This window comes from Electrona antarctica (assembly GCF_951216825.1).
Source record: "Electrona antarctica genome assembly, chromosome: 24".
Taxonomy (NCBI): Eukaryota; Metazoa; Chordata; class Actinopteri; order Myctophiformes; family Myctophidae; genus Electrona; species Electrona antarctica.
The window spans coordinates 5,930,427-5,957,685 of record NC_136803.1 but is presented as its reverse complement, the minus strand read 5'-3'; the positions used below and the strand labels follow the sequence as shown (position 1 = coordinate 5,957,685).

Genomic DNA, 27,259 nt, shown 5'->3' with positions numbered 1-27,259 from the left:
CACATAAGCTAAGTACTACCAAACACACACACACACACACACACACGCACACACACACACACACACACAGTGTAACAGCAAACCTACATCAGCCAAGCTGTTGATTCCCTTCCCGTAGACTTTGAGAGGGATGGTTTTAGGCTCCTCCTTCTCTTTCTCTTCTTTAATTCGGCTAAAGAAGAGAGGAGGGAAATCACAGACCAGACAATAAGGAATATGTAAGTTCTTACTTTGTGGACAAAATATACATGACAACTCCACTACAAAATGACACCACAGTTATGAATAAGATTTCAGTGAAACCATTCTTTGTAATAGACTTTGCACGAGGACATGCTTCACTACTCAATTAAATGTTTAACAATTAGAACCATACAATTGTATGTCTATAACTATTATACCCATTTTGGGCGGGAACCCCTTTTGGTGTTAGCATTATGTTATGCTTTAGCTATTGAAGAATAGCAGACCTACAAGCTCGTAGCGCGCCACCGAGTGGCGCGCTACGAGCTTGTAGGTCTGATATTTTTGAAAAATCGAACAACGACTGACATAGAAACATAGCTTTTTCAGAAAACTGTCAGGATGTAGAAGACATTTTTAGAATCTGATCTCAGGTCAGAATGGGTTAAAGAACTAAAATAAATACAGGTCCTGTACCTGTGTCAGTAATTATTTATAATATATACTCCACACCCAACCCTCAAGTCAGGAGGCCTCAGCACGTTCCTTTGTCCAAAAGCTCTGAATTGTTCAGAGCTTAAACCATCAGAAACGCTCAAACAAACTTTCTTTCTTCCCCTTCACAAAGTTCTTCGGTCGAACTACTCAGTGGTTTAACAAGGTTTAACAATGATTATGGCTCCAGGCTTAGTATTGGCCTTGACCTGAGATCAGATTCTAAAAATGTCTTCTACATCCTGACAGTTTTCTGAAAAAGCTGTTTCTATGTCAGTCGTTTTTCGATTTTTCAAAAATAGCAGACCTACAAGCTCGTAGCGCGCCACTCGGTGGCGCGCTACGAGCTTGTAGATCTGCTGTTTTTCAATAGCTAAAGCATAACATAATGCTAACACCAAAAGGGGTTCCCGCCCAAAATGGGTTAAAAGAGTCTCTGTGACAAACAACCACCACCAAACTCCAAACACCCTTCTTTTTGGAAGACTGTGGAATTGTTGTCTGGCTCCGTGAGATTAGATCCACTCTAATTATGATTCATATACTGTACGAACTGTATGTATTTGAATTATAGCTAGTTTATATTTGCATACTCTCCACACACACACACACACACACACACACACACACACACACACACACGCACACGCACACACACACGCACACACCCCTTACCTCTGGAGGAGGGACAACCATGTATCTTTCTGGTCTGTGGAGCTGTGGAAGCAGAGGTGACATCGTGAACATTAGAGCAGCATAAACCTCACAGCCACCATCACTGTTTCACTGTCATTTTGTTCCTACATGTCCTTCTGGTATACTTATAATTCATAAAGCACGTACAAACTAAGTTGGGGGTAATATCGTCAAAATCGTAAACTATCGCAGAAACTATTGCAAACAAACGTTGAATCAAACAGACAGAGCGCTAGTGATTCATTACTACTGCACACGCTGGGGATGCAAATGATCGATTAATACATCAAATGATAATCGATAATCTTATCGATCGATTTACCGGTTAGTCTATAAGCAGCGTTTTTTTATATGAAAATCTTGATTTCCCTCAATACATTACATTCACAGAAAACCGCCCGATGATAGAACCACAGAATTAACAATTCATTGTTAACTGTTCATTTCAATTGAAGAATTTCTTAGCGGCGATTAATCAATTAACGATTAATTGTTAACATCCCTAGCGCGCGCGCACACACACACACACACACACACACACACACTCACGCGCACACACACACAACGGTACCTGAACATGGCAACACAGTTGCAGGTGGGCCAGCCCATGACGAAGCTGCTCTCTGGGCTGGTGCTGCCCTCACACACCTCCGCCAGGCAGCCGGACGTCGTCCACATCTCACACACACGGACCTGCGCCTTCTGCTTGAACTGGTTGCCTGACCTGAGAACAGACGGAGAGATGCATGGGGAAACATATACACAACACAACTAAAACTAAGCTTGTAGATCTGCTATTTTTTTGAAAAAGCGTGAATATGTGGCGCAAATCTTTGAATTTATGTTCTTTCCCGGCGAACGTTTTTAACTCAAATCTTCTGGGAGGTCTGTGTAACAAAATATCTTGAGATGGAGTCTGCTCCATCTCCCACATCACGTATCTCACGGTCCGTCCGTCTCCATTACGAAAAAACTCCTTTCATCTTCGTTTGGTCGTCACCGCATACACACACACACACACACACACACACACACACACACACACCCACCCACCCACCCACACACACACACACTAGAGTTCTCATCGGGCCTGAAAATTAAGGCCCGGCCCTAACTGGGCCCTAAATGATCAGGCCCGAGGCCCGGCCCGGCCCGGCCCGACTAATTAGCATAGATTGTAGGCCCGACCCGGCCCTAAAACGTCGGGTCGGGTAGGGCCTGGTCGGGTTTGTGCATAATTTGATAACTCTACACAGAGTAAAAGTGAAACGCCAGTCAGCACCATCTTCATAATAGATACATACACAGACAGAACAGAACTATTATTTTTATTATAATAAACAAATTCATGTTTATAATAATAGCCCTACTGATTAGCATACAGTTTATGCCCGGCCCGGCCCTAAAACGTCGGGTCGGGCCTGGTCGGGTTCGGGCAGAGTTTGAAAACTCTAACACACAAACCACTTACTTGGCCTTGGCGATGACCAGCATGTTGTTGAACAAGAACAGGTGTCTGTCCTGTGTCTGTAGTCCTGTTTTCAACTGGGCGTGGCCATGCAGGAGGAACACCCTATCAGACCACACCAGGAAGGACTGGACCAATGGGCAGGTCTCTGGGCAGAAGGGAGCCTGGAAGCAATCTCTGCAATCAGAAGAACGCACAACGCTGGTAATCATCAAACCGTTTAATCGTTTTATTTTACATGCCTGCGAATGCACATCGTTTGTTGGGGGGGTGGACTATTAATTGATTCACCATTCTAAATGCACATAGGCAAGCTTTGATCCCTGACGTTGATTGGCGTCGCCTTCAAACATCTGGCTTTGGTCGGGCTCTAGTGGTGATACTTTATATCAAGGGTTCAGTAGCCTCGATACCCAGGCTTTAATTTCGTCTGCGCGAAAAATGAAAGCCTGGATTTATGCATGGGCTGCACTGGCCTAAACTTCAAACGAGGCTATGCGAGGAAAATGAGGAGAATGGCTGAAGAACCCACCACACCGTCTAAGAAAAAAACCAACGTGTGCCGACTCTGTGGAAATAACTTTGACAGTCCGTTAGAATGGTATACTCCAGCAACCAGTGGTTTCTGCTTCTGGTCGACACAATAACAGTGCTGCACTGGGGGGGGGGGGGGAGGAGAGACCGGGGCTGACGGACAGATCGGTGAACCAATCCAGGGTGTGCGCAAATCTGAGCCGCGGCCCTCCCATCTAGGCCAGAAATGTCTAGCGTTAGCTCAGGCTAAGGGTTCAGTGACTGCATTAGCTGGTAGAAACACATTCAATATACTTACTGAACCTTCAATTTATATTTGTATTCTCTATCCCCTTCTCTCTTTTTTTGTGTGCTTCCAATGTAGCCTCGCGTTGCCAGACTGTTGCCCCTCCCAATTTTCGAATGCTTCCGTCATACAGTCTGGAGCAACGGAAGCTCTGATCATGAGTGAGCGATAAAGCGGAAGTGAAGCCTCCTCCCCACTTCCGTTTAGTCTTTACAGTCTAATATCAATAGAAATCATCTAATCAGAAATTGATATTAAAAAAAATAAAATGTAAAGATATTTTAAAATATATTTTCGTGAGCGAGAAATAGCAGCTTCCTTGCTCGGATTTGACGGAGGTGTAGTTCAGTTCCAAACTCTATATAGCATTCAGAGGTTGTGGAATAGTTGTCTGGCTACGTGAGACTATAGCTTCCGATGTGAAAGGTGAGGCGTGGACCAGCCCAGCAGGGTGGTGGATTAGGTCCACACACACACACACACACACACACACACACACACACACACACACACACACACACACACACACACACACACACACACACACACACACACACACACACACACACACACACACACACACACACACACACACACACACACACACACACACACACACACATCACTGTTCCACGCGGTCTATTAAAGCCAGGCCTATTAACCCATTGTGGACTGAGGTCGATTAAAAAAAAGGCTTCTAAATCCGAACATTTTTCTGAAAAACCCATGTTTCTATGCCAGTGGTGCTCAACCTTTTTCATGTCAAGGACCCCCAGAATTATCTCTATTGGGCCACGGACCCCCATCTCAAAATATGTAGTTCCAGGGACCCCCCAGAAGCCAATATTTTAGTTAAAAATGTTCGCTCGGGAATATATATTGAAAGATTTGCACCACATTTTTACGACTTTTCAAAAATAGCAGACCTACAAGCTCGTAGCGCGCCACTCGGTGGCGCGCTATGAGCTTGTAGATCTGCTATTTTTCAATAGCTAAAGCATGGCATAATGCTATAAACACCAAGAGGGGTTCCCGCCCAAAATGGATTAATAGAGCCCTTATCGCTTGATAGGATTGGCCACAGACAGAGGGATTATGTACCTGAACGGACTCAGCTACTCCAGCAGTTTAGTGTATGTACGAATGTACGTACGGTATATATGTGTGTGTGTGTGTGTGAGTGTTACATTATAAGCATTGCCTCCACTAATCTGCTCTGTAAAGTGTGTGAGATGATTAGCAGACATAATCTCACTGTTCTCCATGCTACGGCTTCTTTCTGTACGTGTGACTCACTGAACTCATTATGATTTATTATGGCTTAGATAAGATGCCATTCATCAACACTTCAGTGCACATTAGCAAGGGTGTACATTGTAGGGGCGGGCAAAACAAATCACTCAAATATCGCAATTTTTAATTGTTAGTTCAAATTGTTATTTCTTCTTTTTTTTTTAACTATACTTTTAGGTTAGTTTTTTCAGATTTGTTCTGAAGTAAGCTGTAAGCAGTAAACCTGATTCGACTTTTCATGGTTTATATTGTTTATATTTGTTTTAAAATGTTCTAGTATAAAACAAGTAAAGTAACTTAAATAACGTAAATCGGAATAAATCATGATATCGAATCTCGATATAATTACGAATCACACTATACATTTAATCTGCACCCTAGGTATGGAGATCGTATCGACCCACGTATACTATCCACCCACCCTTGTTTCCCCTCACTGTATATATTTATTTTCCCTTTTTACCTCCTATGATGATTTATTTTTGACTATATAGTTGTGTATATTCGTACGTCTCTAAATGTTTTGATGAATTGAAAATGGTGGGCCCTATCGTAAACAAGTGTAATGCTTTATGGTGTCGTCCACTCACTGTTAACAGTTTCTGTATTGAGTTGTACTTGAAATGTACTGTAATTCTGCAAACTGTTAATAAATCAATCAATCAAAATCGAATCGGGAGGTAAGTGAATCGTCCCACCTCTACTACATAGACAGCTCTCAATCAGCTGATTCACACCCAGCAGTGTTGATTTTGACAGCAATTTATTTATATATTTTAGTCATCTGAAAAGGTTTAGTTTTAGCCGACTAAGTACTATGTGATTCTAGTCGACTAAATCTAAAGTAGTTTTTGTTGACACAAATGTATTTTGGCGGGCCTTAATGGCGTTATAATGACTGCATTTACAGTTGGTTGCACATTTTGGGGTACCGTCCTAAATTCGGCTCTTCGGTGCTACTGAAATTTTCTGACGAGCCAAAATCATTTCGGCACTACAGCGGTAAAATAGGAGTATGAATCGGCCCTAAGACTTGTCCCACAAAGGACACGATCAGGGTTCACACATTTTTTACCAATGAATTTCCAAAACCTTTCCAAAACTTTTCCAGAGTAGTTAACCCAAATTCCAGGCCTACTGTATATAACATTCATTCAGCTCAATAATGAGTCTCTTACTTCCTATGTGCAATGCCCAAAGAGTTTGGCGAATAACGACTTATGTTAGGCTACATATGAATTTGTGTAATGTTATACATGTTTTGGATTTTTTTATTAACAAAACCAATAGCCAAAAACAACTATTTTTCCAGGGCCCTTGATAAATTCCAAACCTTTTTTTTTCCTTCTCATTTCAAAATATTTCCAGGAATGAATTTCATACAGTATGCGTGGGAACACTGCACCATACCTGGAAAGGGTCCTGGACCTGGTCAGAGCCTTGGTGATGACCATCGAGGGAGCCGACTGGCGGCGATGACTCAGCGACTTCATTCTCTAAAGAAACGGAGAGACAGAGATAAATGGTAAATGGTAAATGGTGCATTTATATAGCGCCTTTATCCAAGGCGCTTTACAGAGATTGTGCATTACATTCACCCATTCACACACACATTCATACACCGATGGCAGCGGAAACCATGCAAGGCACCAACTAGCACATCGGGAGCAATTAGGGGTTCAGTGTCTTGCTCAAGGACACTTCGACAGTAACTCTGGGGGAGCCCGGGTTTGAACTGGCAACCTTGCGGTTACCATCCAGGCACTCTACCCCTGAGCCACCGCCGCCCAGAGAGACGGATGATGTAAAATAACCAGTGATTCAGTAAGATTAAACCCCATGCTGGAGTTCCCCAGGGCTCTACAGGGTCTCTACAGGGTCCCTGCAGGGTCCCTTCCGGTTTTCTCTCTACACTTAACATCTTTCCTGAAAATAGCCAATCTACCATCTCACTGTGTCCCGTTGAGCTTGTAGATCTGCTGTTTTCACTGAATGATAGCGATGTTTAGGCAGGGTAGGTGATTATCTATGGTTAAAATAAGTGTTAAATAGCTCCATATTGTGATAGTACTCATTGCTATAGACTAGCGTTTGTTCAATAACAGGAGTCTCCACGTCTGTCCAGCTTTTTATTAAAGAGAAAATGCATTTTAAACTACGCTGATAAATTGCTACTCTCTCCCGATTGGCTGAAATGTTGTCCCCGACTTGAAAATGTATTTTCTGTTTATTGAAGAGCTGGAGAGACAGGGAGACCCCTGTTACTGAACAAACACTATATAGCAATGATTATTATCAGAATATAGTGATTTAACCTTTTAACAAACAACTTTTTGTTTTAACCAAAAAAAGATCACTTACCCTACCCTTTAACATTAACCCAATTTGACCTGTGAACGATTCTAAAAATGTCTTCTACATCCTGACCGTTTTTTTGAAAAAGCTATGTTTATGTATTGTCGTTCTTTGATTTTTCAAAAATAGCAGACCTACAAGCTTGTAGATCTGCTATTTTTCAATAGCTAAAGCATAACTGTGGGCGACTGTGGCTCAAGAGGTAGAGCAGGTCGTCCAATGATCCATGGGTCGGCGGTTCGAATCCCGGCTCCTCCTGTCTACATGTCCGAAGTGTCCTTGGGCAAGACACTGAACCCCAAATTGCTCCCGATGTGCTGGTTGGTACCTTGCATGGCTTCCGCCGCAATCGGTGTATGAATGTCTGTGTGAATGGGTGAATGTAATGCACAATCTATGTAAAGCGACTTGGATAAAGGCGCTATATAAATGCACCATTTACCATTTACCATAACATAATGCTAACACCAAAAGGGGTTCCAGCCCAAAATGGGTTAACCCTAGGGATGCTAGGGTACATGTGGTTAAAGCAGGGTCCATCAGTAACGGTTTAATTAATGTCACAGTCATTCTGTTTCCCAGCTCACTTCCTTTTCCGTCTCTCAGTGGTATACAGCAAAAAGAAAAACAAAAAAAATCATTAAATATTAGCAAGGTAGTCTTGTCGTGGTGGCCCACAAACGCGCCATTAACCCTCTTATGCCTTCCTTTCATTTGTCAGCTAGCTAGTTATATAACGGATATTGATTACTTTAAAAGATGGAGTGTCGTGATTTAAAAAAATCACACCCGTGTGAACTGAGTGGTGCAAATCCCCCCCCCCCCCCCCCTCTCTCTCTCTCATTAGCAGGCAGCAGTGCAGCACTATCTCTCTCTCTCTCCGTTTCTGGCACAACAGCGCCACTTTTGGTACTCATTGGTACTGGTGCTCATAGTCACATAGTCACACACAAACATAGTTGTCACACACAAACATAGTTGAACACGGACATTGCTGTTCCTTGGAGTGGTTGCACCACTCAAAAATAAGTGTACAGAAAGTGTTAAAATCATGTTTTTATGTGGCCACAACCACCAGTTCATTAAGTACACCTGGTTCTCACCTTAGCACCACCCACCTGAACTCAAAGGCTTTCAGCTTTCAGGAAAAAAAAGAAAATACACAGGGAAGACATATTTGAATATTCTAACCACACCTGGGGGTCTATTAGAGTCATGTTAACTCCATAGACACGTACAAAACAGAAAAGGTACAAACATCACGGCACTCCATCTTTAACCCTTAGACAGATTACTACTGGAAAACACGTGGAGTTTTGCATTAGTCTTTTCTGCCCTGTACGTGATTTTCCGTAGTTCTCTTTTTTTATTAATACCAATATATTAATTCGGTCCGCACCTCTGTATATAGTATTGAGCATAAATATCAACTACATTTCCCAGAATTCCCGTGTCACGTGACACACGTGTATGCTTTCCTATTGGAAACTGACGCCCAGCCCCCAGTGAACAGGGGGGTTGGTTGACTCCTCCGAGGTGGGCACTGGAGGAAGAGTTTTTCAGCCAGGTTTGCAGTCGCCGCAAAAAAAACAATCTGAAAAATGATCCATCCGTGTCCAGTGGCATTCTCCAGTCCCAGACCGTTGGCCGGGCTGCAACATCCACCCTCGCGGATTACACGTGTGCGATGTTTTTTCTTCTCCCCACCGGAGTTACCACCAAGGCTGATGCCTTCGCTAAAAGGTAATTTTATTGTATTCGAAAATGCCCTAATATGACATGTCTAGTAAGACGATCCCTATATTTGGCCCGAGCCGACCTAGTGCTGATATCAGATAGATGTGGTAGAACCATATATGGATAGATCTAACTGGTTTAGTCATCGTGACATGCATAGTCGGAGAATATATAACAAGGGTCGGTACTATAGGTGATCGACGTAGCTAACAAAAACATCTGATCAAATGAATGTATTGTACTGTGTCTTTGTGGGCCGAATCGTGGCATCGTGGCATACAAATAGATGTTTGTATAATTAGTATCACGATAAAATAATATGGTGACGTTAGAATGACACCACCAATGAGTGATCGCGTGTAATGTAGCTGCCCAGCGTATATCCAGCACCATCACGTCACCACATTCCACTGGCTGTTGGCTAGTAGTAGTTGCTAACAAACACTGCACAAATGGTACTGGCTATTGGCCGGGCCACAAGCCCGGGCAATAGCCAGTACCAATGTTGCTGGATGATTGCGACGCAATGGTGCTGGATATACCCTGGGCAGCTAGCTACATTACCACCGATCACTCATTGGTGTTTCATTCTAACGTTGCCATATTATTTTATCGTGATACTACTTATACAAGCATCTATTTGTATTTGTCATGCCACGACTCGGCCCACAAAGACACTGCACAATAAAATCATTGATCGCCAGCAGCCGGGTAAAACGCCATGTAATAGTAGCGTGCACTGACTACAGCTAAAATGTTTATTTCTTTTTATATATTTAGAACTGGCATCAGATGAGGAGGAGGAGGAGGAGGATGAAGAGTCAAGACTGCGATGGCGTTCTCCGACACTGAACCGGATTCATTCATTCATTCATTTCAGGGGGGGCAGTTTTTGGGTGTTTTTTTTATTTAGCCTACTCACAAGATTGAAATTCTTCAATCTTCAAACCTGACTCCGCCAGATGGGGCAGCAGAGAGTACACTGGGTTCCCCCCTCCTGCTCCCATCTGGGAACTCTCAGGCAGACTTGATGCCCGGCCACAAAACGGCCTGGCCAATCAGCAGCAGCTAGAAGCGAAGTTGCTCACAAAACGGCCTGGCCAATCAGCAGCAGCTAGTAGAAGCTAGAAGCTGCTGCTAGAAGTTGCTAGAAGCTGCTGCTGATTGGCCAGGCCGTTTTGTGGCCGGGCATCAAGTCTGCCTGAGAGTTCCCAGATGGGAGCAGGAGGGGGGAACACAGTGTACACTCTGCTGCCCCATATGGCGGAGTCAGGTTAACTCACACACACACACACACACCGTCAAGGACTGGGTTTGGGGACATTTGGGAGGAGTAGCTCTGATCCATAGCTCTAAATGCGCATTTAGAGCTATGGATCAGAGCTAGGGGAGGAGTAACTGTTTTGTATGTAGGCCTATTTATTTTCTGTAATTATCATTTTATTATGTTAGTAGTCGTAAAAAATAAAAGACGCTTTTACAATGAGTTAGACCTGTCATGACTATTTTGTTCACTATTGTGAGGTTTATTGTATATGACTAAGCAAGTTTCAACTGTGATTTACTCTGTAACGGTAGATGGTAATAACTCAATTTCTTTTTTATAATACAGTATACATTCAAGTCTATATTTTGATACATATCATGGGCACCAAGTCATATCAAAACAATGTCCTTGGATGTGTTTTTTATCAAAACTGTGTTTCTTCATAACAGGTTTTTGAGATACATGCATGAATAGACAAGGTACTGGTAAGACTATGTAAACATGGTATATATCAAAATGTGCGTTAGAATGTCTAATTTTACCCCAAAAAAGAATTGAGTTTATATGATGTTCCAATTTCAGAGCTATGGGGACTTTTAGCTGGATAGGTCAGATTGATCATGACTGACCATGCTATTTATAGATGGCAAAATATCTACAGTGGTACATGTGAGAAACTTTTTATTTTATTTTAATTGAACTAGACAACTCACCCTTTAAAATGAGATATTGCATGGCTATGTATGCCCAGCAGAAAAAAAGTTATTTAGAAAATAAAACTTCAACCGGGCATAACTTTTTTTGGTTGTCCTAGAAACAGAAACAGTGTAAATGCAGGCTCTTTTAAATGGCTTCCAACACAAGAACTAAACATTTTATCAACTCAGTTCATTTTTTTCCTGGAAGCAGACAAGTCAAGCTTTCTCTGAAGGTCTTTCGTTGTCACACATTCACAACAGAGAATTTTCAATAAATCATTCAAAAACGCCATTCTGGCCATAGAGAAGTCTACAAACTATATAGAAATCCTTGAAACGCTCAAAGAGTTAAGGTTAAGTCTGGCTCTGCGTTACATAGCAGACATGTCATGTCAAGCCCATATGAGCCACTGTGCAGCCTTGGATCATCCTCAGGTGAGACCCTTCAGCAAGTTCAGCCCGTTCTAAAGTCCAGGCTTAAAATGAAAAGTGACCGTAATTATTCAGGACAAGTATACCTGTCACCGGGATCAAATGTGTTAAAGTTGCAATATCACCTCTGACAGGTCACAAGAAAAATAATGGATATGTTTTTTGGATGGTCAGACAGAGAGACAAACTATGAGCCCCCCCATACAATACAATTTAATTACTACCATGGCTGCCGATATTCGCTACCCTGAGGTTCTCTACAGACTCTCACAGATCGGTTAATTTTCCACATCATCGCAGCTCAATCAACAGAAAGATAAAGTGTTATAACTGAAAAGCACGAGCGACAGTATAAATCGGGCTTAAAAACACCCTCACACCCTCACCGCTGGGTGCGAGTGAGGGAGGCAGACAGGCATTCACCGCTGGGTGTGAGTGAGAGAGGCAGACAGACATTCACCGCTGGGTGTGAGTGAGAGAGGCAGACAGGCATTCACCGCTGGGTGTGAGAGAGAGAGGCAGACAGGCATTCACCGCTGGGTGTGAGTGAGAGAGGCAGACAGGCATTCACCGCTGGGTGTGAGTGAGAGAGGCAGACAGGCATTCACCGCTGGGTGTGAGAGAGAGAGGCAGACAGACATTCACCGCTGGGTGTGAGAGAGAGAGGCAGACAGACATTCACCGCTGGGTGTGAGAGAGAGAGGCAGACAGACATTCACCGCTGGGTGTGAGAGAGAGAGGCAGACAGGCATTCACCGCTGGGTGTGAGAGAGAGAGGCAGACAGGCATTCACACAACGCTTGGCTCATGTTTACACACTCTCTCTGTCGTCGTTACATAAGCTCTCTTAACGTTCCTCTCATCCATCAGAGCATCAGCCGCCTGCCGTGGCCTCCAAACGTCACGACGGCCGGCATCATGACATAGGAGGAATTTAGAGACGTAAAGATTAGCCAGATGGTTAATGGTGCATTTATATAGCGCCCATAACCATGGTGCTGTAAAGAGATTGTGCATTACATTCACACACACACATTCACACACCGATGCCGGAGGAAAGTAGGAAACCATGCAAGGCACCAACCTGCACATCAGGAGCACTTGGGGATTCAGAGTCTTGCTCAAGGACACTTCGATACTAACTCTGGGAAGTGGAACTGAGAACCTTGCGGTTCCCATCCGGTCACTATACCCCTGACACACTTTTTATGGGCTAGCTTTGATGGTCAGAGGACACTCTCTTCTCTTCTTCTTTCACAAATACCCTCTCTGTCTGTATTCCTTTTTTTGCCCTTTCGCCATGCCGGGATTCTTTTTAACACATATTATGTGACACGGGTTTTGCAATTAAAATATATAGTCGAGCAGACAGACACTAACCCCTTTTGGGCGGGAACCCCTTTTGGTGTTAGCATCACGTTATGCTTTAGCTATTGAAAAATAGCAGATCTACAAGCTCGTAGCGCGCCACCGAGTGGCGCGCTACGAGCTTGTAGGTCTGCTATTTTTGAAAAATCGAAGAACGACTGACATAGAAACATAGCTTTTTCAGAAAACTGTCAGGATGTAGAAGACATTTTTAGAATGGTCAGTATGGGTTAAACGCAGCTGAAGGTAATAATGTTAGTTGTGGTGGACGCGCTTGAATTCATTTAGGTGTTACTGTGTGCCAACGTTGAAGGTATAACTGTACAGGAGCTGTTCTGCTTGCACACTGAAACACCTAAATGTAGCGTCCCACGTTTAATGTCATTACCTCCAGCTGTGTTTATCCCGCTCAAAATATCTGCTGTGAAAAGGTCCATTCAATTCCACCAGGCAACTAACTGAAGACCAGTGGGGGAAAAAGTATTCAATTGTTGTACTTAAGTAAAAGTACAAGTAAGACGCGCAAACGCGGGAAGCGAACGCAGCTCGTAAATTGCAATAACAACAATTACAATAAATTACGTACTTATTAATTTATTTTTTAAGTTTTTTTTAAGTTAAGTTTTTTTTAAGTTCCTTTTTTAGTGTGTATGTGTACGTGTGTGTGTTTTTTTTTTAAGTTACGTTTTTTTTTAAGTTACGTTTTTTGTGTGTGTGTGTGTGTTTTTTTGTGTGTGATACAGCTGCGCCTCGCCCTCTGGTGGCGGGCGGGTGGTGTTACAGCGTGACACACAGACACACACACAGACAGACATGTTCTGCTAGGTCTCAAAGTTAGTGCTCACTGCGTTCGCAATCAATACTTAGATTTGTAGAACTACTTTGTTACAAGTCAGAAATTAAAAATGTACCTTGGCAAAAATAATGGCCAAGGTACGAGCTTGTAGGTCTGCTATTTTTGAAAAATCGAAGAACCACTGACATAGAAACATAGCTTTTTCAGAAAACTGTCAGGATGTAGAAGACATTTTTAGAATCTGATCTCAGGTCAAAATGGGTTAAGTACTTATAGTTACTTTCCACCACTTCTGAAATCCAACATGCTAACGCTTTGCTGTCCTTTCTTTTAACATCACAAGCTTTTATCAACCATTTCATGAACTAATATTCCAGCATGCCCGCTGGTATGATTATAGTGTGCTTCTCATTTCACAAACTAGTAGGAAAGTCCGTGAAAGATTGCACATAAATTGCACGCTGCGTTCATGATTTGAGGCATTTTGTTCCAAAAATGTGTTTTGCAAAAATCCACCTGTTGGTGGCGCTATAACAGGCCAATGTGAAAAGGGTGGGTTATATTCCTCAGCCTAGTAGGAAAGTCTGTGAAAGATCTCACGTAAATTGCACGCTGCGTTCATGATTTGAGGCTTTTTGTTCAAAACGGGCCAAACCTGCAAGCCAATGTTAGCCAATTAGGATGGAATATGAAATATCGGAAAGATCCGGCTTGAACACATGACTATAGAGATAGTGTGTAATGATTTGCAGGATTTTTGGACAGAATCTGGAGGAGTAATATAAAAAAATGTGTTTTTCAAAAAGTCGGCCTCCTGGTGGCGCTATAACAGGCCGTTCTGGGAAATTAGGGGCAGAGGTTCATCGTTGGCATCCAGGGAGTGTGTGCAAAATTTTGCATCGACCGGGTTAACGGTGCCGGAGATTATCTGTACACAGACGGACGGACGCAGACGGACGGAGTGCAAAACATACTCTCTCTCCCCATGCCTTCGGCCTGGTGGAGACAATTATGTAATTTGCATACAGCGTACATGGGCTCAGCGGTGGAATAGTAGTAACAGTCTGCGAGGGGCAGAGGTCACTAGGATAGAGACAAGCTCTCCAGCATCACATGGCCACAGGAGCTGAATAAACTGTCTTTACAGAGTCTGTGGCTCAAGAGGTAGAGGTAGAGCAAGAGGTAGAGCAGGTCGCAGGTCGTTCAATGCAGGTCGCAGGTCATCCAATGATCCATGGGTCGGCGGTTCGAATCCCGGCTCCTCCTGGCTACATGTCGAAGTGTCCTTGGGCAAGACACTGAACCCCAAATTGCTCCCGATGTGCTGGTTGGTACCTTGCATGGCTTCTGCCGCAATCGGTGTATGAATGTGTGTGTGAATGGGTGAATGTAATGCACAATCTATGTAAGGTGCCTTGGATAAAGGCGCTATATAAATGCACCATTTACCATTTACAGCGTTGTTTTTGACAGCAAATTTTGATTTAGATCTAGTGAGTCTTTTGAGTAAAATGTAATTTAGTTTAGGTCATATTTTAGTCATCTGAAATGTTTTAATGTTAGTCTAGTTTTAGTGTTACTAAACCCACAGTTGATTTTGTCAACTTCTACTGGATCTTTTCTCCACTAGTCCCTACCTAACATTTTAATCTAGTTTTTATTTCTTGACAAAATTGTCAATATATTTAGTCATAGTTTTTTAGTCATCATAGCTTAGTTTTTATTTCGTTTTTATTTATTTAGTTTCCGTCAGTGACTTTGGTCACTGGACTAAACAGGTAGTGGACGAACATTTTTCGTCATAGTTTCAGTCGATTAAATCATGACCTCAATTAGAAAGAAGAATAAAAAGGCAGGATACAACACTTTTTGTTTTGTTTTTCTTCTTACAAATGATTTGATCGGCCCAAAATAAAGGCGTAAACGTCTTTAAATAAATACTTTTTGAAAAGTCTATGAGGAAAATGAACGCCGGGGAATTATTTTCCGGGTCACTCGTCGTCATGAAAAGGGGCGGGACTGCAACGCTCTATTGCATAGCATTCCAATCCCTTAACAAGCTGAAGGGCCTTATTGGACAGCCCCAATGCAGGCTGGCGAGGGTGGGCCGCCCCCCCCCAGCCACTCAATTGCATCTCTGTATGAATCTGTATGAATTTATAATTTTTCTTTATTTTTTATCCCACGATTTTGTAACCCATTTTTCACCCCTGTGTTATCTAATGTGATCCTGGGCTCTACAAACCCTCCGCCAACCTAGTCCCCATATATGGGGGACATGGGGAGAGCAACGGACTTGAACTCATGCTTCCTTCATGCTTGAGTGTCCAAGTTGCTCCTTTACACCTGACAGGGGGGAGTTTCCCTGGTTGGACGTAGCGCGTGGAAGGAACACGTTATTCTGACCAGTTCCTTTCCCCTACTTCAGGCGCCCCGGCTGGCCAGGGGGAGGCAGTTTAGAGACCAGGATTACTGCCTGTTTTTTGTGAGGGTACCTACCCTAGGGGACACGGGGAGAACATGCAAACTCCACACAGAAAGGCCCTTTCGCCAACCCCGCCTCGGGTATGGGCACTGATGACGCGGAGGAGGAAACACGCCGCCAGCACCCACAGCGTCCCGAGCGGGAATCGAACCCAGGACCTTCTAGCTGTGAGGCGACAGCACTACCAACTGTGCCACCGTGCCCCGAATTTATATTTTTATCTTACAGACTGCACGGGTGGGCGGCCATGGACCCCAAATGCCTCTGGGCCCCAACGCAATTGCGCTGCCTGCGTCACGGTAGTTGCGCACCTGCCAAATATTGTACTTTTACTCCACTACATTTATTTGAAAATATGAGTTAGTTACTTTGTAGATTTTGATTATTATTACAAAACATACATTACCTATAAGCCCTATATACATTTCGGCCATTTGAAAATAGCAGATCTACAAAGTCACAATGCGTCGCATCGTGGCACATTGTGAGCTTGTAGATCTGCCGTTTTCAAAATATTTGTATACATTTGAAAACTGAAAACGGGACATTCTGTACTGTCTTTGTTTTGGTACTTTAAGTCCATTTTGAATTCCAGACTTTTACTTGTAACAGAGTAGTTCGACATGGCTGTATTGATACGTTTACTTAAGTAAAACAATTGAATTTCCACCACAGCTAGTAGTTAAGGGTTGAAATGATGTAATATCAGGTCATTGACTGTAGATGTATTTGGGTGGTATTTGTCCAGGACAACATGGCAGCCTAGCCCCAGAATGAATGAACATGGCTCGGAACAGGCTGACCGCCACCTGACTTCAGAATGTCCGCATACAGTAGCGCGTAGTTGTGTGATTAATGACACTGTGCTAGTAACTCAGTAACCACACGAGACGAGAGGACAAATGGGCCAGCCTGCTGGTGTGTTCGCTGCTCCCCTCGTAAAGATAATGTGCTGCTGAACTGGGCTGGGCTGGACACATGCAGGACTGTCACAATTATTACAAAATCGTCTAATCGTGCCTATGCCTCGGCCAACGCCAAACCACAACAGAAACAAAATCTGCTCTGCTATGAAAAATCTGCTTTTTATTTGATTATATTTTTATTTTTTGTAATTATGTATGCATGTATTTTGTGTATGTGTATATAGATATATTTATTTATTTTATTTCCTCCAGACTGTTTTTCCGACTATCCTTGGGATTGTGGGTGGGGGGAGGGTGGGATAGGGGGAAAAAAAGGGGGGGGGGAATCATCTAATCATCATCATAAACTTGCATTTTATACGTGTGGTGGGGAGTCTGGGGACTCAGACTCCCCACCACACGTATAAAATGCAAGTTTTGGCCAGAAAAGAAAAAATGTCACCAGAAAGAAAAATCTGGTCTTCTATTGACAAGATCTAGAGGGTGGAGTAACTAAAACATATCTTTTCTTCCGGTGCGCATTTCATGCGTGCGCAGGAAGTCGACAGTTGACGGAGGACAATTTTACTATAAATTAAAATCTCCACGATACAATTATACGTTACAATAAACGATAATAACGATCACTTTTTCTATTTTCGGGCTCTGGAAACCAACACACTTGATTTAGCATCGGAATGAATTTGAACATTCCAACCAAGATGATTAAGGCCTTGATTTGCATGTTTTTGGCATCATATTTGCATTTAGATTTATGCAAGACTGGCCCTTTCTGGACCAATGCCTTCCAGACAGGCGCGCGGGGGGGCACACACACACACACACACACACACACACACACACACACACACACACACACACACACACACACACACACACACACACACACACACACACACACACACACACACACACACACACACACACACACACACACACACACACACACACACACACACACACACACACACACACACACACACACACACACACACACACACACACACACACACACACACACTTATTCAAGCTGTTGTGAGTGAATAGTGTGATTCTTTCTTCATCCACCCAGGAGTTGTTCCAACAATGTAAACACGTCGTCTTCATGCCAGAACAATATTTTCGGAATATTGTGCAAAACTCATTCCCTCCATGTAAGCCTTAGAGCTCCAAGCACAAACTGACAGTCATCTGCTCTAATGGAATTTATGTCATTTCAGCCCAAAGTAGGTCAAAGTCATGTTATTTGAAAAACACAAAACAATAGGCTACTTAAAATGGTCTGTCCCAGCTTTAAACAGTCTGTGACTAGTGTGTACAAACACACTGCCAAGTTGCTAAAGAAACGGCAGATGATAAATTACAGAATAACTACAGTGATGACAGCTTTTTCACATAAAAGAATACTTGCTGTCAGTCAAGTACATGTTTATCTATTCTATACAGCAGTATCAGCTTTGATTGACCTGAATGGGATATATGGGGATCACAAACCCAGGCATTCAGGGTTATGCTTTTTTTATGCATAGAAGTACACATTTGTATGTCTTTAAATGTTCTGATGAATTGAAAATATATGTAAACAAGTCTTTAGTGCTTTTTCTGGTTTCATCCTCTTAGCAGTTTTTTGTATTGACCTGTACTTTCCTTGAACTGTACCCATTCTACAAACTGTTAATACAATTTTCAATCAATAAATCAATGCTCATATAAAAGGCAAATGATCAAGATTTAAAGTGACCGTTGTCTACTGAGTAGAGTAGACTCTACTCTAACTAAACAGGGTCCTCAGATATTGTATGATTTTTACAATACCATATCTCTTGTTTGGGATTCCAGTGTGATATGTTGCCATGGGACCCAGGATTCCAACTATTCTGGTTTGACTCACACTAACAGGGCATTGTAGTTCAATTGCTGCTCGCAGTTGAAAGTCAACATGCTAACACAGGTTGAAATTAACAAGGACATTACAACATGCAACCTCAATTAGAACCCATTAAGACCTGGAAGCATCTGTGTCACCAACCACTTTAAGCATTATTTTAAACCTTAGCTGGTGAAAAATAGCAGATCTACAAGCTCATAGTGCAACACTCAGTGCCACGCTATGAGCTGGTAGATCTGCTATTTTTGAAAAATTGTGAAAATGTGCCGCAAATATTTGAATATTATATTCTTTCACAGCGAACGTTTTTAACTCAACTCTTTGATTCTGGGGGTCCCTGCAGGACAACATATTGTAAGGGGTTTGCAGCCAAATGCATATCATTTTGGTGGTCCTTGACATGAGAAAGTTTGAGAACCACCGACATAGAAACATAGGTTTTTCAGAAAACTGTTAGGATTTAGATGTCATTTGTAGAATCTGGTCTCAGATCAGAAGTTTGTATTGTGGTGATGTTGCAGAATTCTCGTACGTTTTACCCAGAATAGCAGAATGATACAAAATCAGTTAGAGTTGTAGTATACTGATTCCTTAATCAGTATACTACAACAGGAGCAGTCTCTAGTATACTTATGTTGCGTAGCCGTAGCCCTACTGGGCTGGGCATCCAAAAGCATGAGAATCAGATGCACATATCTGATCAGCTCCTATAGTGTAGATATCCTGAAATTTCAATGGACAATGGGATTCAATATTGACTGAATATAGGCCTATATGTTCTTTAGAATAGACTTTTTGAACATTGTAACATACTGTAGGCCTGTTTTGAAATATATATGTTTTGGTATAAGAACGTTCACTTGACTAAATTGCATAATTTACAACTCATTCAAATGCTCAATTTCTGCATAATGTTAGTGGCTGTGTGGCAGCTCGACCCAAATCTAAATGGGTCGAAGGGAGGATAGCCTATATAACAGACAGTTGGTAGCCGAATTAATGTGTACAACATGTAACCCAAGGGACTCGTATTGTGTTATTTGCACCCTCGCGCACGCGGACACACGCGCGCGCACACACACACACACACACACACACACACACACACACACACACACACACACACCCCTACCCGTTTGTTATCGTGTTGTCCGCTGCTCCTCGCGTCCCCGAACAGAGAGGCTCGGCTACGGCTCAGGCTGTCCTGCTGCTGCGGCGACATGTTTTCCATCCAGGCTCCAAAAAAAATTAATAATAATAATAATACGCACTGAAAGCTCAAAGTCGCACGACGGGCTCCCGACGGTGATGATGCAATAATAGCAAAAGTCTGCTCTTTAGCTCCATCCCATCCGATACATACAGGCAAAGAACCCAAACAAAACGTGTATAGCTGGCATTGAATCGTGCGTAAAAATTATAAATGAACTTCAAGCTGGCGCAGAAACTAAGAGACTATTTAAACAAATCTGTCAATCTGCCACAGCTGCTCTTCATCATTAATTATCCACTGGGAATGAGAAGTAAGGCTCTTAAGTAAGTACCTCGTCCTCACCTACAGAGGAGTCCTGTCTGTGTGAGAATAACCCAGACTTTAAAGTGTGCCAATTCAGTATGCGTCTTTACGCACAGCCTGGAGGCAGATGGGGGCGGGGCCTACCGGTCACTTGGGGCCAGTCAGTGGTTCCAATCTAGAGCAGAGGATGGAGGTGTGTAAAATAAAAAGCACACCCGTGTGAAGTGAGGGGCGCTCTTATCATCGTACATCATGACGTAAAACAAAATATACGAAAATAAATATCAATAATATTGTCAATGGGAATTTAATCTTTGTGTAGGACGAAAATAGCCAATGTGCTCGTCCACATAATTTATGACGTAAATTCTCCATTCATTGTCAATGGCATAACTAACAAAAATTGGCATAACTTTTTTTCGCGATGTTTCCGGAAGAGCAGGCCTCTCATTCTGTGGACCTTAATAACCAAATGAATAGAAAAAAACACAAATAAAAAGTACAGCATGACATCACAGGTCCTGTCCAATTTTGGGTGACTGGCTCCCCGGCTAGTAGCACGTCTATGTCTTCTTAATTAATGTAGGCCATTATGTAAAAAAAATAACATTACATTACAATGTGTTTGTAATAACATTGAGAAGGATTAGGCTGCACAACTCTAAGCCACGATGAAAAATAAATAAAAAAAGGTGCAGGAAACACAATAATAGTCTTCCTCAGGGAACCCTGAGGAAGAACCCTGGGAACCCTCAGGGAACCACGAGGAAGACATAGACATGCTACTCAGGGAACCCTGAGGAAGACACTGCGCTTGGTTTCAAGGTGAGCTAAGATTAAAAACGGGGATTCTCTGATAATGACATCAAAGAAGAGGACCCGCACACGACGAAGGTCTAACGACCCAAACGTCCAATAAAGAGCAACATTTATTTTTATTTCATGCAAGTTCCTGCAGGTCCTTTCCTTTGAAGTCATTATCAGAGATCTGCTTTTGAATATAGCCTAGATCAGGCGTAGGCAACCTTAGACACGGGTGCCAACATTGGCCCAGGGGAGGGTGATCACTGGCACACGACGTATGGCATAAGTGTGAGACAGAGAAGTTTTTTCTAGTCATTCCAGAAACGTTTAGCCAGTTAAGTTAAGTCCACTCACATCTACAAATTACATCCTGCACATCATTGTACATTCATTCAAACTCCTAACTCATGACTGGGGAGGGATTCTGGGAGATAGGTGGGTTATTGCTCTGAGTTTAATGATCATTACATCCTGATGTGAAAGAAAATATTTCTAAGGTTATGTGTATCCTATGGATAATCAAAATCAACTGGGAATATTTAATTTTGATGTGGTGTCATAATTTTCTCCACCAGGCCGAAGGCATGGGGAGAGAGTATGTTTTGCACTCCGTCCGTGTGTGTGTGTGTGTGTGTCTGTCCTTCCGTCCGTCTGTCTGTCTGTTACCAGCTAATCTCCGGCACCGTTAACCCGGTCGATGCCAAACTTTGCACACACACTCCCTGGATGCCAACGATGAACCTCTGCCCCACATTTTCCAGAACGGCCTGTTATAGCGCCACCATGAGGCAGCTTTTCACATGTTTTACCTAAAATTGATTTTTGCAAAACAAAACAACATTGGAACAAAATGCCTCAAATCATCCAATTGCCATCAAAGGCGTATGAAGAAATGGCACCCTTTTCACATTGGCCTATTATAGCGCCACCAGGAGGCCACAACCTGACCTGCCCTGGTGGAGACCTGTGCCCCGAGGGGCACTTTTTCTAGTTATATATGTGGCACACTGACTATCAGTGTTCAAAACACATCAAGACAATGTGTTCCAGAAAAAGGCTCTGAAATAGAAACAAAGACACAGAAAGAAATATGCATATCGTCCCCAAATCGATTATACCTCTGGGAGTGGGGACAGAAGTGGGCCACAAACTGGGCTAAAGTATTAGAACCAGGGCAAAAAGTGACAGAGAGAAATTGCGTGTGCTATGTGCACACGTTCGCTCCCCAAATTGGCCACAATCAGCCCTGTTAAAAGTGGCTCAGTCTAATGATTAGGCTTAGCTAGTGTGATGTTGATAATGAGCTGCCTTGGGCATGGCAAAGAAAAGCAGCCATCTCTCCCCCACATCATTTCCATCTATGATATTTAAATAATGGGCCATTTGGGGGAAAAGTGGGTGTTAGGTTTATTAAACATTTAGATTTTTTGATGTCTCCGTCTGCAGCTCATATAGGCTACCACCACTCATCTGATTTCCACGTTTACATGGACAAATGTACACACTAATATTAACAGGACCATGCAAAGCATCATATTTGAAAACAAAGTTAGCTGAAGTAAGGAAGAACTGTGTACCTGAAGTGTACTTATGTAGTGCACATGTACTTTCACATGTCACTTTCGGGACACATTTAGGACGAGCACTGTTTGCGCTGCCTATATTATACTAGAAGCTTGCGTGCCGCTAACGCCACGTGGCCGTGTTGTTGTCGTTTCTCCGTGAATATCTTGTGTCCGAGTGACACACGAAGCGTACATTTTGAACAAAGGCAGACAGCGATGTGATTTTTTTCCCCCGTGCGCACCACAGTCGCTCCATCGCATCACGGAAAGGGAAACTGCAACAGCTGGCCTCGCTGGCATTGGCCAGTAGTCCCTGACCCACAGCTGGGATGAACGCAGGTGAAGTCAGTGATGTATCACAGCTACAAAGCACAGGCGTGAACAGCACCTCCGCATGCGTCACGGTCTATGACTTAGCCACCCGAACTGTGCACGCTCACAACTTGTCCAACTTCTCAATTGTATATATAGATAAGCATAAGAAGGATTCTCCCTTTAAACTCCAGGCATCTGATAACCGACAACAAAATGTGTGAACAAACGCAACGTGAATCGATCTATAAAAAGTCCACAGGCATAATAATCACACACAGACTTGTATTTTTAACCATCTTTATTGAAATCAGATTACAAAACCACCCCAGTGCTGAAAACTTACCTGGTACCTGTAGGTAGGTTGACTAGGTTCCATCATCATCTTGGAAATAACAGAGATGAGTTGAGGTGTAATGAATGATGTTGTAATACAACCGACGCCGTGCTAGGGCAAAGCAGTGGGTGTGGTTTCCTGGTTCCACTGAAAAATCGTCCATTATCTTTTCTCATAGAGATTTACAAAAATATTTACATCAATTATTTTAAGCCTAGAATCAAGCCATCCTGGTTGGCTTGATTCTAGGCTAAAAATAATGGATATAAATGTTTTTGTAATTCTCTATGGGAAAGTTGAATTGCCGATTTTTGAGTGCAGGCAGAAAACCACTGATACAGGTCGGGGTTCGATCCCTGGCCGGGTCAAAGAGTCTGAAAAATGGGACCAGTACAACAAATCATCATCATCATCATATCATCATATCATATCATATCATATCATATCATATCATATCATACTATCATCATACTATAATTCAGTCAATGTCTGTCTGAATGAATGAATGTGTGTCAGAAACGCCGCCGTATCTCCTCACCACCTGCACCAATCGCTCCCACTTTTTACACAGGCATTGACCATAATAATATGGAGGTCTTAACGAAGCCCTTTTTTTGATTTTACACATTAATGATTAATAATGCATTTATTAGTGAATTAAAAACACACCAGGGTGCAGTACCCCCGGCGGCCACAAGGGGGGGGGGGGGGGCGCAATATCTCACAACTGGTAAGGGCTAGTATGTATAATTAAGCAATAGTGGAAATAGCCGATCTACAAGCTCACGTGGCACTCACCATCAAGGGTTGGATTGGGGGTAAGTTCCTGCGACATACTACTGTAGCATCATGTCCAGGGGGTGTACTTGTACATCAAGCTGCCTCACGCTACAGGAACAGGAGATAGGCTCGGCAAGGAAGGCTTACTTCACTGGAGTGCTCAGCTATACTGAGGAATCAAACCCCCCTGTCTCGATGGCCGTGTGGTTCCTATCGACATTTGATTTACCATGGAATGTAGAGGGACGCTGGAAGGTATTTATACCAGAGGGGGCTGAAGGGTGGGAGGGAAATCGAAATTTCGGGTCTTATTCGGGTATAATTGGCCTAATAATGACTTATTTAGGACCTAGCTGCGCAGCATCATGTACACGAGAGAGAGAGAGAGAGACTCGTATACACAAGCGCACACAGCAGTGTAGTGTCTCCACTCTCCATATATGATCTCTCTCTGGAAGGAGCTGTATATGAACTGAGCGTTCCAACACAAACACTCAACAAACATCTCTAACACACACACACCTGTTATACTTACTATTAGTTGTCGTTGTGATGTTATTTCCACCTCCTCCTCCGAGTAACCGAGTTAATCATAACAGTATGTGACTCTTATTGTGTTGTTGTTTGGGTTAGATTTCTTTAAACCACTTGGTGCAGGTGAAAGTAAAACTACAATAAGTGTAGCGTCTCGTCATGTTGTTGTGTCTATCTGTCAACTCACTCACTGTGCAATCTGCACGCTCTGATAGACATGTCAAAAAATTCTCCTCTCCACACCCTCCTTCCAGCACTGATGGGTGTATTGAGCTTCTTCATCGTGTCCTCTGTTCTCCTGTCTGGAGGACGGGCAGCAGTAGAGTGACCTACAGTATGAAAGAGAACACAGAGAGAAGGTTTAGGTTTTTATAATATCAAAGATTTCACATTCTCCACTTCAGTACCTCACCCATACACATCAGATGCCACGTTCTCCACTTCAGTACCTCACCCATACACATCAGATCCCACATTGCAATACCATATGAATACCCAAGGCCTTATACCAGGGTTCCCCAATAGGCGGCCGGGCCCACGGCGCGCCCCCTTGTGGCCCCTGGAAGATTTATTTTTAAAAAAAGAAAAGAAAAGTTTTGTTTCGTTTTGGGGGGGGGGGGGGGGGGGGGGGGGGGTCCCAGATATAAATGGCATTAAATGGGGGTCAGTAGCCTATGCATGTCAAACTGGGCACCCCCTCAAGGACCACTGGTTGAGAACACATTTTAATGAATGAATGAAAAAATAAAAAACCCAATTGTTCGCGCATGCGGACTCGGCCCCCAGCCTGGTTCCCTAGTCAAAATATGGCCCTTGAGGAAAATGAATTGGGGAACCCTGCCTTATACGATGCAGTCAACACTGTGGCGATAACAATAACAATGTTATGCCTTTTGGTTGATATGCAATATGACTTTATTGTCCACATCAAGTGGGAAATGTTCTTGGGCTCACATGGCATGATATAAATCCACAACAATGCATGACTAGAGCATGAAAAGGAACACATAAGAACATTTAAAAAAAACATGAACCTAACATTAAAGGGATAGTTCAGATTTTTTTAACTTAAGTTGTATGAAATACTTGCCATTAATATAGTGGTTGCAACTGTATTCATTGATTGCCCGAGTCCTGTGGTGGGAGTTCTGCTCTGGTTTTGGTGAATATTAAGTAGTTCCGGTCATTTTGTGGGGGGCACTGGTGCCACGCAGTAAAGGTAAATTAATCCACAAAACGAACGTAATTTGTATTGTTGACCTATTTCTAAAATATTAGCGCGACTTTCGTTCAACTTTGACCCCTCCAACTATTTTTTGGGCGTAGTGATATGGACACAAAAAACATAGTTCTGTGTGATAGAGGGGTAAAAAAAGAACGAAAAAATAGGTCAACAATACAAATGCCGTTAGTTTTGTGGACTAATTTACTCTACTGCGTGGCACCCAGTGCCCCCCACAAAATGACCGGAACTACTTGATATTTCACCAAAACCAGAGCAGAACTCCCACCACAGGACTCGGGCAATCAATGAATACAGTTGCAACCACTATATTAATGGCAAGTATTTCATACAACTTAAGTTAAAAAAATCTGAACTATCCCTTTAACAAGACCACATCATTGGAGTGAATGGTGATTGCAATTAGACTAAAGGGTAAGACTTATTAAAACACTTTTAGCCCGTGACCCAAAAGAGAAATGTGATGTCTCCCCGGGACCCAAACCAAGCTCACGCTTCGCACCACGTTGAGAGCTTGTAGATCGGTTATTTTCACTCTACTAAAGCATTTGTTTAAGGAATTTCATTGATGTTTTTGATTTCTTCATGAAATAACTCATTGAAAATCGTTGAATTTGTTTTTAATTCATGAAACATTTTTTGAAAATGTTTTGAAATACTAGGCCTAATAATTAAAACAATGTAGGAGACAAAAAAATAATGGGACCCATAAAAATGTGTGCACGACCCACAAACGGACCCCGACCCACTGTTTGGGAAACACTGCCTTACTGTATCTCCCTCGTCATCTCAACCCAAATGAATACATTATTTTAATCACATTTTTCTGGTCGTGCAAATACGTCTAGCAAGCTTACTCCTGAAGCCCGTTTTCTGCTTTGTCGTGCGATGTGTGTCGTGCTGAAAACAGCCAATCAAGATGACATTAGATGTAGATGCAACGATTTGTGAGCTTGTAGGTCTTCGCATAAAGTAAAGGTGGCCTTTACACTATCCGATAATCGGGCATTTTTGACGCTCTGGGGGTGCCCGACCGCTCAAAGCGCGATCGGGATCGGCCCGATCAACATCAAGAATGTTTGATATTTGCTCTGCCCCGCTCCGATTATCCTGTAGTGTGTGGTGCTAACAGATTTCAGATCGGCTACTGTAAGGCCACCTTTAGTCAGTTTCTAAAGTTGGTTGACTCATGTCAAGACTAAGATAAAGGCACTGTTAACATTTCTTGTATATTCAGTGTTTTCAGAGATAAATATTCAGA

The 27,259-nt window shown here is 42.8% G+C and overlaps 1 protein-coding gene across 1 annotated transcript in view; it reads right to left on the bottom strand.

Moving 5' to 3' along the window:
• Positions 1–20,358, bottom strand: part of LOC306917188 (rho GTPase-activating protein 20-like) — a gene marked incomplete at its 3' end in the record, with an annotated part of 37,781 nt that extends 17,423 nt beyond the window's left edge. The window contains exons 1-6 of the mRNA XM_079495321.1: positions 20,040–20,358; positions 6,366–6,451; positions 2,846–3,019; positions 1,946–2,098; positions 1,354–1,395; positions 88–172 (exon numbers count right to left, since the gene is read on the bottom strand). Coding sequence (XP_079351447.1) covers positions 88–172; positions 1,354–1,395; positions 1,946–2,098; positions 2,846–3,019; positions 6,366–6,451; positions 20,040–20,138 — 639 coding nt within the window. The 5' untranslated portion in view covers positions 20,139–20,358. The remainder of the gene's footprint in view (positions 1–87; positions 173–1,353; positions 1,396–1,945; positions 2,099–2,845; positions 3,020–6,365; positions 6,452–20,039) is intronic.
• Positions 20,359–27,259: the final 6,901 nt, after the last annotated feature.